Raw genomic sequence first — 14,474 nt, 5'->3', positions numbered from 1 at the left:
GATTTTTTTAACAAATACAGACTGTGTATAAAAAAAGTAAACGTGTGTTTTAGGATAAATCAACAAGCAACTAGAACACAAATTGTCCACAGTAACATTTCACGTTCTGCAGACCACGTCACTGAAGTTGCAACACAGCATTTTGTGTGCCCTTTTCAGTGTGATTACCTTTCCTTAGGAAAAATAAAATGTTTATCTCTGTGAGTGTTTTAAAGTGAGGAAAAAACAGATCCTCAGACACTGTGGAGCCTAATTTACAAGTTTGAAAGGAACAGTGATCCGGATTTTTAGGAAGAAATACTTAGCTTAAAATGTAATGGGCAACATATGGAATAATTTGCTAAATAACACCATCAAAGCAAATGGCGTGAAAACGAGTTTGAGACAGATTTTTCAGTAAGGGAAACATGGTATTGAAGTGCACAGCAGAGAAACACTTGTTATGAAAGGATAACCCTCAAGGGGACAGGCGTGCTGGACCAAGGGGTCTTTTCTTGCACAGCAGTTCTTTGTTTTGTGTGAGAAAAAGCATTACAAAACAAAATTCAGAGAACTAGAAAATGCAGAAGAGACATAGTTACCCTTTGGCAATACATTCTGAGGGTGAAACAAATGATATTTTCACTTTTGCGTTTTTTGAGCATTTGTGGGATTAAATGATTTCAGACCAGAGGTGACATAAGTAGAACAATGAAGCAGAGAGAAGCCTTCTGCTTGTTTGCATTGCGTCGATGCCCTATTATCCAGGGACCAAAATAAGGAGTTAGGGAAGTTGCTTGTGAAGGTTTGGCAAAACGTTTATCTCTGTTTGGCAAAGCATTTATCTCTGTTTGGATCCTTTGTAACTCATTCCGTGATACAGCAATGAAATAAGTTTTGTGATGATGTCTTGTTGTAAGGAAGCTTCATTTTCTGTTCCCTTTATTTGAAAAGGAGAGTGATAGGAAGCAGTCATTGTTTGGTGAAGCTTTTCCTTTCTTTTATCTGTTGAGCTTCCATGCTGTGTTCATTAGAGCCTTCTTGTAATTGAATATATTTGGAAATGATCTCTGCCATTTCTGAACGAGACTCCCTTATTTGCAGAGGTAATTTGCTGTTCTCAGTTCCTTTTCTATGTGGATCCTGGACAAATGGCGAAAGAATATGATTGATGTTGAAGAGAAAGGGTCACTTCCGTCTTTTTAGCGTGATGGCCATCTCAGTAATGAAAAGGGATGGGAACTTGCAGGCAAGCAGCAGCTCTGAATTACCTTTCTACTAAAGTTTCCTGAATTCAGTACTTTTAATGGCACCGCTGTGCAAAGAGGGCTATGTGATTTTGAGTTGGTAGAGTGGAAAATAAACTAGGTCACCATAATGAAGCTGCAAAAATTGCTCTGCCTTTTATCCCAGAACAATGAGAACACCACCATCGTGGGATGACCAGAAGCCACGTGTCCACTGGGGCTGGTTGGCAGTTGGGCTTCCTGGGCAGGAGGGACAATGATGGCTGTAGTTTCAGTTTGCTTCTGTGCATCTTTGATTCCTCCTGAGGAAAAGCTGGCCTTGAGCTGGAGTAGGCACGATGAAGGGGACTGTTGCTCCCAGGACCTCTAGTGCTTGAAACTGATTTCTTTTAGCATCAAGTCAAGAATTTGAGTCTTAGCAGACAGAAAAGGTGAGGAGACCAGATCCTTGTTTTACTCAACATGTAGATTCACCATTCGCTTCTGCAGTGGCACAGTGGTATTTTTCTGCTTTCATTCCTTTTGTACTGGTTCCTGAAATTGTGTGCTGTAGGGACAACCACTGAGTATTTCTGAGAACTATTCGCTGGAATTTTAGGATCTTTCGCTGGAGCACTACTAGGTCATCTAGAGCCCATTAAAATGTGTGCATTGTGAGGTGCAGTTTCCCAAGCACATGATTTTTGCATTTCTGGGCATTTGTTTTGCATCTGTGATTTTATACCCAGACTCAGTATCATGAGATCCTTCTGCAGTTCTTCAAGGTCAGTTTAAAATTTGATTTGGATTGTCTGCAGTCTTTGCCACTGTTATTCTCACAGCCTTTTCTACAAGCTCTGAGAAATGCAGAGTGTGTTTGGTAGTGACCTCCAAACTATTTAGGGATTGAGTGTGACTTCAGTTTTTTTGCAGCAAGGCGAGTTCCTATAGCATGCTGAGCCATAACATGGCTTGAAGCATGTCTTTTCTAGCACTTCCACTATATTCTGTTGCAAATTGAACAAGTCCTGAGTAGTGACACTTTAAGGGAAACCCATGGTCAGTGCCACTTTCTTTTTCACAGAGGTGCAGGAGGGTGACTAGAGTTGGGAAATCAACTAAAATACTTCGATGCACATTAAGTTCTGTCATTTTAGAAAAAAAAAAAAACCATATTTTAGGAGTGACTGGTGACCTTCCACTGTTTGTTTTCCATTCTGGTTTTTAATCTAAACACTACAATGCTATAGACTGTGGTTTCAAAGGGAAAAATAAGCAGAGAATATTAAGAAGCAATTAAGATTTTAGAGTTTAGCCAACAGCAACTTTTAAATGGGAACTAAATTATAGCCATTTCTCATTTTCAGCTAAGAGGAAGAAATTAATTCACAACTATAGCTGGAGAGTTTTCTTTTTCTTTCTTCTGAACACATACCATAATTCACCTCTGAATTATTGCCGCCATCAACATCGTGATCCCAAAGACAAAGCGGGAATATTGTGTTGCATTTCTTATTAAATCAAGCTGTTTATACAGTGCTAATACGTTTACATTCAGGAGGGATTTTTGGAACAACACAGCTGCTGCCTTTCAAAGACCAAGCAAGCAAGCTTGCATTGCTTGTTTATAGTCATGTGTGTATATGAGACAGCTTGGGAAAAAGATGCCTTTAATTTTCCTTAGGCAAAACCCTATAGAATTTAGTAGATAGTAAGAGTTTTCTTAGGTTTTTGTTAAGCATCCTGTTGAATTGAACAGAATCCTTGGGATGGGTCCTGTGGCAGAGCCTTGTACTTCTCTGGCAGTGCCTTTCTGTGCAGAAGAAATGACATTGAGCACCAGGAGACATGGGTTCCTTTCCTGACCCAGTCATTGATTTTCTGTGTGACCTGGGGCCAAGTCACTTACGGTTTGACAGTATTGTTGTTGAACTCGGTGGCAAAGACCTCACTGGGAGCAAACTCAGGTGTTCAATATTTCAGCATCTGAGTTCTGTCACTGGTAAAATAGCACTGGAGAAGGTTGGTCAGCTGTATTTGTAAATCAGTTTGTAATATAGAAATGAAACCTGCATCATAAGACCAAGAACTGTTGTAGTTACTGTGTCTAATAACCATGCCTTGAAAAACTGCCTTTTGGTATTAAATTTTGGGGAACTTGCACAACTCCATAGCTAAGAGAGTGTTAAAACTTTATCAGGGAAAAAAAACTTCTGCCTGCAGCAGGTTGTAAAAAGTGCTGGAATTGTTATTTGAACCTATCTCTAGGTTTTATTTTATGAGTACACAATGTGTTGTTCATCTACTGTACTGATTGAAAAAGGAACATTGCAAATTTACAGACCATTGTAAAATTGCTTGCTTATAATGATAAAAGCTGCTTTCAGCTTACTCTAAAATATTCGTGATTCTGCTCATTTTCTCACTTGTGGAGGATGCTAGGTGGTAACACTTCCTGAGAGCCTGTGTGTTGGTTTTAAGAATGCCTCGGGTGCAGTTGCATGAGTATTTATTTCAGCAGCAGCGGTTCAAGCAGCCTCCTCCGTTCCTGCCCTTGTTCTGCCCTCTGTGATACCAGTGCAAATGTTTGTACAGCCATGTGAGGAGCTGGATTGAGAAATAGTCCACGTTAAAAAAAAAACAAAACAAAAAAAACAACAAAAAAAACCACACACACAAAAAAAAAAACACAGAAGAAGTGAGGGGCTTTCATGCCCTGATTTAAGCCAGATTAGCTCCCAGTCTGGTTCATGTAGTAACCAGAGAGAGTTGTACCAGCATAATTGAGGGACCAGCACGAGGCAGGAATGAGCAGGAGGGCCGGGGATGCTCACGCTGTCACTGACACTGCCCCCAGTGATGCCTGAGGACCACGTCCAGGCACTTGTGCTTAGCTTGGGGATGGCAGTGCCCCAGAGTATAACTCGTGTCATCACAGGCAGTGAGGAGAATTAGCCGACAAGGGCAAGAGATTTCCTAAGCTGGGAGACAGGCAATGCCACGGGGAGACGAGGGGAAATGTGGAGGTGAGTGGCGCGCCTGAAACCTCTTGCAGCTTTTATCTCCATTTTAATGACCAGATGTGCTCATACTGAACAGGGCATGCTTTCATTTTCCTCTGGGAATGGCCACATCTAGTCTTGTATGATGGCAGAAAGCCTCAGAGGGATGGGGACGGGGCAGATCGCTGCCTGGCAAGTGGGATGCAGCCCGGCTTGATTCTGAGCCCTCTGATCTCCCTGCCTCGACCCAAGCAATGCAGGAAAAGCACTTCAGCTTTTATTGCTGAAGATCCAGGTTGTATTTGATTTTGCCGGTGCTGGAGGTAAAGGCACTGAAATATTGGGCCCTTTTGTGTGCTGTATCTCAAAGCACTGCTTGTTTTCATTAAAGAGGAGCAACCCTGTGATCAGCTCCCTCTTATCCCACGTGGGAAACCGAGCTCATCCTTTGTGCCGACGGCAGGCAGCTTGCTTTCAAGCCTGAAGCTTAGGGCAGCTGCCGGTTGCTTGTTCTAGCTGTTGGTATCGTTCTTTGAGCACCCGTCATTCTTCTGTTACGAGGAAAATCAATATGAAAACTTCTCTGACAGCGTCTGTGCTTTTTCATCCGGCAACGCGCAGCCTGGGGCGAGGCGGGGAGAGCCCGCAAGGAGATCCGCTAACGCCAAACTGTAGCGTGCCGCTGCTGTTCTTCCCCTTGTCGGCTCGTGGGCTTTTATCTTCTCCTCTTGCAGGGGACGGAAAAGGATCCAGCCCGGCCGTTCGCAAGCGTGGTGGGGCACCGGGTTTCCCTCTGTGGATGAAGGGCTGAGGTAGGTGAGCGCAGCGGTGCGCAGGGGAGGCCAGGATGCCGCACCACGCACAGCCATTCCTTCCCAACTTCTTGCTCAATAACCATTTCCCAAATGGCTACTTCAGGGCCTTTCAGAAATCACAGGAGTTGTCAGTTGTTATAGTAACGGACCCCCTGCTGCTGAATTGGCCCTGAGATGCCCATTTGGGCTTTTGAACAGACTAACTCATGCTCATTAGACAAAAAAGAGAGAGAGACAGATTTGCAGATGGAAAGTTGCTTTTTAAGCATGCTGGATGATCTGTTAAGAGCTAGACTGTGGAAGGGGGCATGTTCTCTCATTATATGCCTGTTACTTTTACTCTTCTTTAATTAACACTGATTTTACTTTTTCTCGCAAACCCAGAATTCTGCAAGATTTCCATTTCCTCACTGGTGAGGAAGTTGGAGAGGAATTTGCCGAGCTTAAATGCAGATCAGTGGTGATTTCCAGAACTACCAGGATATCTACAAAGCTCAGAAAATAGTACTTTTAATCCTAATTATACAGCATCAGGAGCAACATCAAAAATCAGCAAGCACATTTTGACCTAGGAAGGTCCCATTTCAAAGAAATAGCACAGTCTAGATTTTGCTTCAGGTTTAAACCTGAGCAGTCCCATTGGTGTTAACAGAGTGACTCCTGAATAACTGGTATCAGCTAAATCAGACCTTGCCCTTGTAAATTTGAGTCCACATGACTGAAGAACCTGTATCACCTTAAATGGGTTCTCAAGACTGCAACTGCAATAACAAGTTGCTTCTTGCCAGGTATTTGAAGCCAGCTTCTTCCTGTGTCACGCATGTCCAGCCTTCATCTGAATTTCATGAAGCAATGTTCTCCTCTCAGCTGTCCTGTAAACGAAAAGCAAATCCAGATTTATAGCAGGCTGGTGTATTTCCAGGTGTAAATAAGAGAGGGCTATGGTTGTTCTTGAGCGATAAACATTTTCTGTGAGCAAGTTGGTCAGACTAGATGGATAGGCAGGGTTGTTAGCAGAGAAGGGGAAGCAAGTGCTCTAGTACATGAAAGGGGTCTGCAAGGAATACATGATCATCTGCACCCGTTGTGCTGGTGATGAGGAGTCTTTGGCTTTAATTGCAGCAAGAGAGGAATTTAGGTTTAACCTTAGAAAATGCTTCATGATAGGAAAGACAATAAAGCAGTGGTCTACGGAAGTCCCATCATTTCTAGGTTCCAAAACAAGGTTAAGCAGCCATTCTTCAGGAGCACCACAGGACTCATTGATCCTGCACGGGAGCTTCGAGACCAGTTCTCCACAGCTCTGCGGTGCGAGCTTTGAAGCACACATGCAAGCGTGAGAAAAGTGGAGGAATGGTGTAGTGTGATAAATTGTCCTGTAAATCACAGACTGGAAGCCTGAAAAAGCATTTGGGAGACACAGTTTAAACGCATCGTGTCTAAAATGAATAACATGAAGCTGATAAAAGAGCGCATCTAAGAACTGGGGGGAGGAGGGAGGGCTTTAGCTTTGGAGAGAGTGAAAGGAAGATACTAATGGGCAGGAGAGAAACTGCAAAGGCAGCTTGCAGAGGACAACTGTGTCAGGAGACCCACAGGTTGGTGGAAAAAAAATCTGTTTGGAGTTTTGTTCCATCTGTTCTCCTGCAACAGGGAGCCTAAAAGTAGGAAAGAGTTAAGAGTACAACTATGATTTGAAGTTTAGAAACAAAGCAGAGGAGAAGGGGTTGGTGTAGCTGTGGTTTCTTGCCCCCATTGTGTGTTATCTAAGGCACTATCCGTACTGCACGTGTCAATACTGCCCCGTTATCAGCAGTGAGTGCCAACATGAGGCCACCCCTGGTGCCAAGGGCAAAGACCCTGTGAGCAAGCACCCAGGGTGACTGAATCTAGACATCCCTGCAAAGGCTGTTACATGAAAGTATTTTCTTGCAAAGGAGATGGGGAATGGCGATTATTCAAAGAACCAAGATTTCACAGTTGTGAAACCACCCGTCCCAGCGCCAGTGCCTGCTGGATTGTGATTATTTTTAACAGTACCTTTAAATGAGAGCTCTTACTCTGAAACTGTGCGTGTTCCTCAGTTCCTGGGTTGTTTGTACCCCGTGGGTCAGTTGTGTGAACATCTTTTCTGCAGGCACTTTTATGGATGTGGCCATTGAACTCAGTGGGAGCCTGGATCTGCATCACCTTCATTTTAAAAGATAATGTCAAGCATGCAATCAGAAGTCAAACAACAGGAGAATACATGCTTCAGTTGTGGAAGACTAACATTCAAAATATCATGTTGGTGACCTTGAAAACTCCCCAACAACAAAAGTATACTTTTTTTATTTTTAATTTGCTATATGATGTGTCCCTTAAGAGCGGAGACATTTAGGCTATGCTTTGCCCGCAGGCCTGCACAGGCCATCCCTAAAGGGGATGAAGTTTATGCAAAAGTCTCTGCAGTGAGTTGGACACACTCCTCACTGCTCCTCACTGCTTTGTTTAGAGGTATAACAACATTTCCCCAACATTTCCAGAAATACCTTCTTCTGCAGAAAGACCAAAGGGGAGCAGATGAGGGCAGCTGAGGTCAGGCAAGGAGGGATCTGCAGCATGGCTGCAATTGATCTTTCTGTTTTGTTTCTGTGGAACTAATTAAATGGATTAATGGCAGACTTTTTTTTTTCTGGAAATGCCTTCCCCAGTGCTGCTGTAATGGTGAGGTCTTGAAAAAAAGAGCAAGATTTTATGTGCAGTAACTGCATTAAAGGTAGTAGTTTACAAGTTGTAAGTTTGAACGAGTATTTTTAAATATTCAAATGTCCTAGTTAAGCTCCATTAAGAACTGGTTTGTAGGCGCTGAGAAACAGTATGCCACAAGGAGTATGGGTTTTCTGATACACACAGGGGCAGAGGATGCTTGGTACCACTGGCTTCTCCTTACTCATCTGTTGGGTCTTTTGTAAGCTGTGCTACAGGAAACTTGTAGACAACTTTACAATTTTTTAACTCTGGCTTGTAATTCTATGATAGGTATTTTAAAAAAGAAACAAACTTCACAAATCCTTTTTGTGAAATTAAATCACTTTTAAAAAAAAGACTATTTCTTAAGAAGATGGATGCATTCTTTTTCTGTTCCCCTTCTCAGCTCGAAGGAACAATTTATTAACCTGTTGTTTGATCTGTTGCTAGTTTATGTTCTCTATTGATCTGTTGCTAGTTTATATCTTTTCTATAATATTCTTAGTATGTAAGAGTATGTGTTAAAGTGTATACAGGTATCTCTGGAGTAGATTTGCTCTCATAAATTGGTAGGTTCAGAGCTAGAGGAATGTCTCGGACAAACTGTGAATGAAATATCCTATAATACAAGTAGATGTACCCAGAGGGAACAGTATACCTCTGCTGTGAAACTGTGAATTAACCACAGCAACCAGATAAATTATATTTTCGCTCTCTCCTTGTAACCATAAAATATAGCTATTGAAGGGCCCTATGCTGTCCTAAGTCCCACAGCAGCGTTTGGACTAACATTAGCACTAGCTATTTCACAGCAGGATGTGGACTGAGTGTAAAATTATAGGGTAAGAATATTAAATCAATTCAGCAATCTTAACTGCTTGGATAAATACTAGGAATCAGCAGACTAGTGAAACAATAACAAGCAGGGGTGGACTTAATTTTACTTTTCTTAAAACCTGTACAATTCAGGAAAAAACAATGCCTTGGAATGCACAACACATGTTGTGCTGCTATTACAAATGTTGCAAGTATGTGAATTCATTCAGTTTATTGTAGAACACTGAGTTTGTTTGTTTAAAAGAAAACATTTCCTCTATTGCTATGAACAGCATGTATTTTACTCTACTGACTTACAGGTTAAAATCCATTTGAGTTCTAACTTTCAAGCTGAAACAGGCGTAGGTGGCATACCCAGTTCTTGATTGGTGGGTTGTTTCATGTTTTGGAAATCCTGTCTTTTCCAAAATAGAACAAAAAGGTTTTGAAATATCCTACAAAGTTACATTTATAAAGTAATAGAAATAAGCCCAATTTGAATTTTAAAAATATTGTTAATGTTTAAAAAAACAGAAATCAAAACATTTCTCAATAATGACAAATGTTCTACTCCCTGAAGGCTCAAATTTGGTGGTTTTTTTCCTTCTGATCAAATTATCAGTTAAATGGATATATTTCTGCACAGTGATTCACTCTCTAAAACTGTTTTTTAACCGCCATCAGAAATTTTCCAGTGAGTGCTAGTAAAATTCCTCATGTTTTGTAGCAGCACGAGACTATCTCATTCACCCTCCAAGCCAAATACATTTTAAGCCATTACAGATCAAGGCATGTTCTGTCATGCCACAGGTTGGACTCAGGGCTACGATGCTGAATCCTTGTGGATGGGGGCTTCTCCGAGTCATGTATAAAGGGATGTCTTTCCTTTCGCACAGCCATGAGGCTGGTGATCCAGGTGCTCCTCAGCTGGAGCAAATCCCTCACTAGTAGTGGATGGAGATAGGAAATGGAGTTTACTCCTGCTGATGGATATCTGGCATAAATGTGGGGCTCGAATGGGAGTAAGAGAATAGCCCTCTGCAAGGCAGGCAGAGGGAGTGCATCTCCTAAACCCGTTGCGGGAAATTACATTCGGCAACCTCACAGTTTATTAGGAGCCGAGTGGTTCTTCAGTGAAGAGGATTTTATGCTGTTAGAGAAGTGATCAAAGTAAACTCACCTGCAAGCTTCCAGCTGCTTTCCACGTTTTCTTAAGGTATTTATTTCCCCAAGGCGGTTCCACTAATGCTGAGAGGAGGAACGTGGAGGGATGGGCACTGCAAGGGTAGAAGATGCTGAACCAGGGCCGGGGAGAGCCTCTTCTCCCACGGTGCCAGGCTGTGCTCCCCTGGCAGCGGTGGTACGGAGCAAGATTGCAGCAGTTGTACAGTGCTAGCAGTACTGAGGGCATGGAGGACTTCCAACCACATCACAACTCAAAACGATGATCATTTACTCTTCAGAGACTTGCAAGTTTCCTAAATTTGAGTGTTCGTTGGTAATAGCAACTGGTATTACAGACATGAAGTTCAAGCTGTGAAGATGCAATCCTTGTACCTGTCCTTTTTTTTTTTTTTTTTTTTTTTTTTTTTTTAATAAAAGCCTAGGACACAAATGTACCAGTATGGTTAGTCTCTTCCCATTCATACAGCTCCTTATTTTTGAAGCATCCAGGGTGCTATTTCAATCAGGGAGTAAATGGGTTTACTTTGCAGTTTGCTTTTCAGAGCCTGCAAATGCTGGTTTTGTGAGTTAAGGCTAAATCTAGGGTTCTTTATCCACATAACCAACATTTACACAACAGCAAAAAAAAGATTCTCCTGGCCCTGATGTCATTACAGGCTTTATATTCATTTGAATGAACTATTTTTCACCACTTTCCTCACGGTTATAGGTACAAACCAGCCTTTTAACCTAAAAGGGCTTTTCCTGCAATCTGGTTATTCTTCAGCAAGCTTTTCTGTAGGCTTTGCACGACAGAAGTTGTAGTCATGTTTTCTGCTAGTGCCTTGTCTCCCTACAACTATACACTTGTCCTGTGCCCTTGTTCTGTCTAATTTGGGGGAGCGGGAGGATGAAGGGAGAGACATTAAGAGCCTATCAAACATCAAGGACATTTACTTGGTTTACATCTGCCAGAGTTACTCTGAACATGCTTTGTGCTATTGAGGGGTGTATGCGCCTTATAGTTATCAACAAAAATTCCTTATTAGAGAAAAATCTAATAATAATTAAGTAACACCATTTGCATGCACAAATCACCATAGTTTGACTTGAGTGATATTTAATACTGAATCTATCTAGGCAAACAATTGTATCTCTGTGGAGACCAATCCTAAAGAATAAAAAAGTTGAAAAATTTTTAAAGTAATTTGAGCAAAGAAAATATTGTCTTTTATACCGAGACTGTGGAAATAAAGTTTCTGCTTTCAAAAGGAAAATACAGTAATTAGGAAATTTGCAAATGGAAATTAGCCTGTGTTGGTCCTTGTCTTTATTTATGTCATTAAATGGAGTCTTTAATTAGCATATATATTATTCATGTTTCAATATAATCCATTTTATAAGTCCAAATTCAAATATAAAAATCAAAATGGGCTTGATGCACCCTATTGTTCACATGCAAAGCAGCTAACATAGATGTAAAGATATGAGGTGAATTGAAACATTCATATTTCATAAGGATTCAGTCTGCATTTTCTGAAATTATGGCTTGAACTCTTATTTTTAACTTTTTCTCATTTGCATACATATTAGTCCCTGTTTAAATTATGTGTTAATTCTATTCATTAGGCTTCAGTGAATGCTTCTAACTCTCCTGATAATCAAGCATAGGTCCCTGGAAAGCAAATTATGGACTTTCATGTTGCAAACCCCATTGTAAACGTGACATTTATCACTACGAAGCCAACTCATGTGGAGCACTTGGCTGCAGTCAGGAGGGCAGAACCCTTTTACTTATGCTTACGGTAATGATTGTTATCTGTGAATAAGGACCTGGCACCAGGTCCCTGATGTCTCTTCAGAGATTGGGCACTTCACAACCGCACCGCCCTCTTGATGGTAAAAATGCCAGTTCAGCTCTTTGGGGGAGAAAGAGTAACTTGACCCGGGTCCTCACACAAACAGCTTCAAGAAAATGGGCGATCAAAAATCTTCTGTTTCACATAATGTGGTGGTGGAGACGAGAATTTGGGGACCTACAAGGGCTCTGCAGCATTCTGGAGTGTATTTGGCTGCCACAGCAGGAGCCTGCAGGCTTGGCTTTGCTGCTGTCCAAAATGCATTTGTGCTTCAAAATCTCCAAAGCGGTGGTTCTGAAAGTAAAAGCACGAAGGTGACAACAGTGCAACAGGAGTCCTTTCTCTGGGTCTCTGAGCCAGATCCTGTAGCAAATGTGGGAACAATCTGCAGGAAGAAAAGGGGCAACGGAACAGTATTGGAGTTAGGTGTCTGCCATTGCATATTGATTTGCCAGGCTGTGACAGTTCATCTTTTTAATTCTAGGTATAAAAGCATTGTTATCCCAGTGGTAAACCCGAGGTGATAATTTTGCAAGGTTTTATGTTGATGGGGTGAGCCCTGAGTGGTGCCACACAGGGAGTTGCCATGTGTGCTCTGATTAATAAAAAAACTGATGGGAAGAAGAAAGATTCTTATGCCATCACTGTGAGGAAATGCTTGACATCTTTAAAGGCCCATAAGTTTAGTTTCCATCTGTTTTTTCCAGAGTCTGGGCCTTTTCAAAAGCAGTGCTGATGTGCTTTAGGGAATTAATTTAGCTTTTTGTGGTAGCAGAAGGTGAGAGTTCAACATCACTGTTTTTGTTATCCACAGAGCTACATGGAACAAGTTCCCTGTTGTATAGTTTAAAGGAATAGGTGGAGACTACTAAAAAGAGACCTGTTGTCCCTGCAGCTTAGTTTTATTTGAGATGCACAGAATAAGAGAGCAGAAGAGAAGAAATCACAGTATTTGATACGCATTCTCAGCAGCTGCTTCATCTCGCCATGTCTGAATGTGTAATCTCACTCTCAGGAGCGTGCTGCATGAGAAGCAGCTGGGCGCTTCTGAACATGCAAGAAATGCTCCCATTTCACTAGCATTTGTGATAATCCAAGCTGCAGGTAGGCCTACGGGGAAAAGAAAAGTCTGTGTTTTATTGAGTCTCTGAGATTTTGGTGGGTTGCAATGTTGTCTATAGGATTTGAGCTTGCACTTGGATGTCTTCTCTTTCCTTAACAATGCTTCCTTGTACTGAAAGTGTGCAAGAGAATCCCTGAGCTTTATACCAGCTTTTTTGAAACACTTAAACAGTCTGCAGCCCTTTCCTCCTTCACTCCTTGGATGGCGGGTGTAAGGTCCTGTTGACTTCCACGCTGCCAAGCCAGGACAGGCTGTGCTAATTCCCTGTGTGCTGAGCACAAAAAATGATGCTAAAGAAAAAGGGCTTTAAACCAACCCTAGCCCAGGGTTTAAGGTTATCCACAGGGTTTTTTTTGTTTGTTTGCTTGGGTTTTTTTAAGTCTGGAAATTAGACAGCTCAGCTCATGGGGGAATAAGGCAGTGGATAAGCATTCCCCTTCCATGCCTCCTTCCAGCATCTTTTCTCCTCGGTGCGCCAGACAGCAACTCCCCACCCCAGAGAGAGATGCGTTGGCAACCTTGCTCCTCATTTTTTTCTGGTGACTGGATTAACTTTAACATTGTCATTGCTCTCTGCCAAGCATATTTTATTTACTCAGCTTTCTGCGAAGGAGTTAAATTCATATGGGTTGGATGTTTTCTGTTACAGCTCATGTTCTTTTTTGACCTTCTTGGCTTCACATATTTTCCCCTTTTAAAGTTACTAGCTGTATCTGAGATCTTAACATCAGTGGGCCACTTTGTGGAAATAAATATTAATGAGATGGCTGCTGATAGCCTCATATGGGTAGAAACAAATGCTTTTATAATAAATGGAATTTAATATTAATTGAGTGGTTTGGAGTTAAAGCAGGATATAAAGTGACAAGCTCATGGCACAGCAAACTGCCCTTTGCAGGAATCCAATTAGAAGAGTACGCAGCAAATTCTAAGCAAACTTGCTATAATCACACGGGGGCAATACAAGAGCGGAGCATAATTTGGAGCCTGGGACCTGTCCCCTTGAATGTCTCATAATTTCCATGAATCAACATTTAGTTACTATGTGGTGCCAAGTTTGCATTCTTCAGCTCTTTCCTGGCAATGCTGTATCCCATTGCTCTAGTCAAACCGGAGGGAGACAGTATGTTTTGCAATAAAAGGGCACATCAATTAAATGCACTGTGTTCTGCTACACGTCTGTCACAGAAAAGTGACTCATTTGTTAGCCTGCTGAAATTACTTTGCATTGAAAATCTTGTGCTGATGTTACAGGGTTTTACCTGATCACTTGAAGCTGTTACCTTTGCCATTTCCTCAACGAGAATGATCAAGAGTTGTTCCCTTTCCACATTGTAGTGTTTGTTCATGACTTGGAAAAATAGATGATTTGCTGAGGTGTGTTGTAGATAAATAGTTAAATAGTTAATAGTATAGTTAATAGATAAATAGTTAAATAGATAAATAGTTAAATACTGCCTGGAGTAACCAAGTGCAATTATTAAAGATATATCTCATGTCCTAAAGAGTGATGTAAAGTGTTCATTGGGTTTGAATTGTTCAAAAATAGTTTCTCTAAATATTATGTATCATTTTCATCTGGCAAGTGGAGTTGCAGAAGCTCCTATAGTGAGAGTTTGTCGCATTTCAGACAACCTGGGTATTGTGTGAAATTGGCTTAGAAAGCCTCTGAAAGGAGGGTGCCGGATGGAAAGTGAGGGTGTAGGAGCGATAAAGACCTAAGCATAGCATCTGGGAAGTTGGGGCAGTGATTCGAGGCT

General features: G+C 41.6%; 1 protein-coding gene across 4 annotated transcripts in view; it reads left to right on the top strand.

Annotated features, from left to right (window-relative positions):
- PTPRG (protein tyrosine phosphatase receptor type G) overlaps positions 1-14,474 on the top strand; it is a 412,532-nt gene that overhangs the window by 347,039 nt on the left and 51,019 nt on the right. The window contains exon 14 of one of the 4 annotated variants that reach the window (XM_069811975.1): positions 4,942-5,019. The exons of the other annotated variants lie outside the window; for them this stretch is intronic. Within the exon in view, the coding sequence (XP_069668076.1) occupies positions 4,942-5,019 (78 nt within the window). The remainder of the gene's footprint in view (positions 1-4,941; positions 5,020-14,474) is intronic. 4 annotated transcript variants of the gene reach the window in all.

This window comes from Haliaeetus albicilla, chromosome 24 (genome assembly GCF_947461875.1).
Source record: "Haliaeetus albicilla chromosome 24, bHalAlb1.1, whole genome shotgun sequence".
NCBI lineage: Eukaryota > Metazoa > Chordata > Aves > Accipitriformes > Accipitridae > Haliaeetus > Haliaeetus albicilla.
The sequence above is the reverse complement of the archived record's forward strand: the minus strand, read 5'-3'. Positions and strand labels throughout refer to the sequence as shown.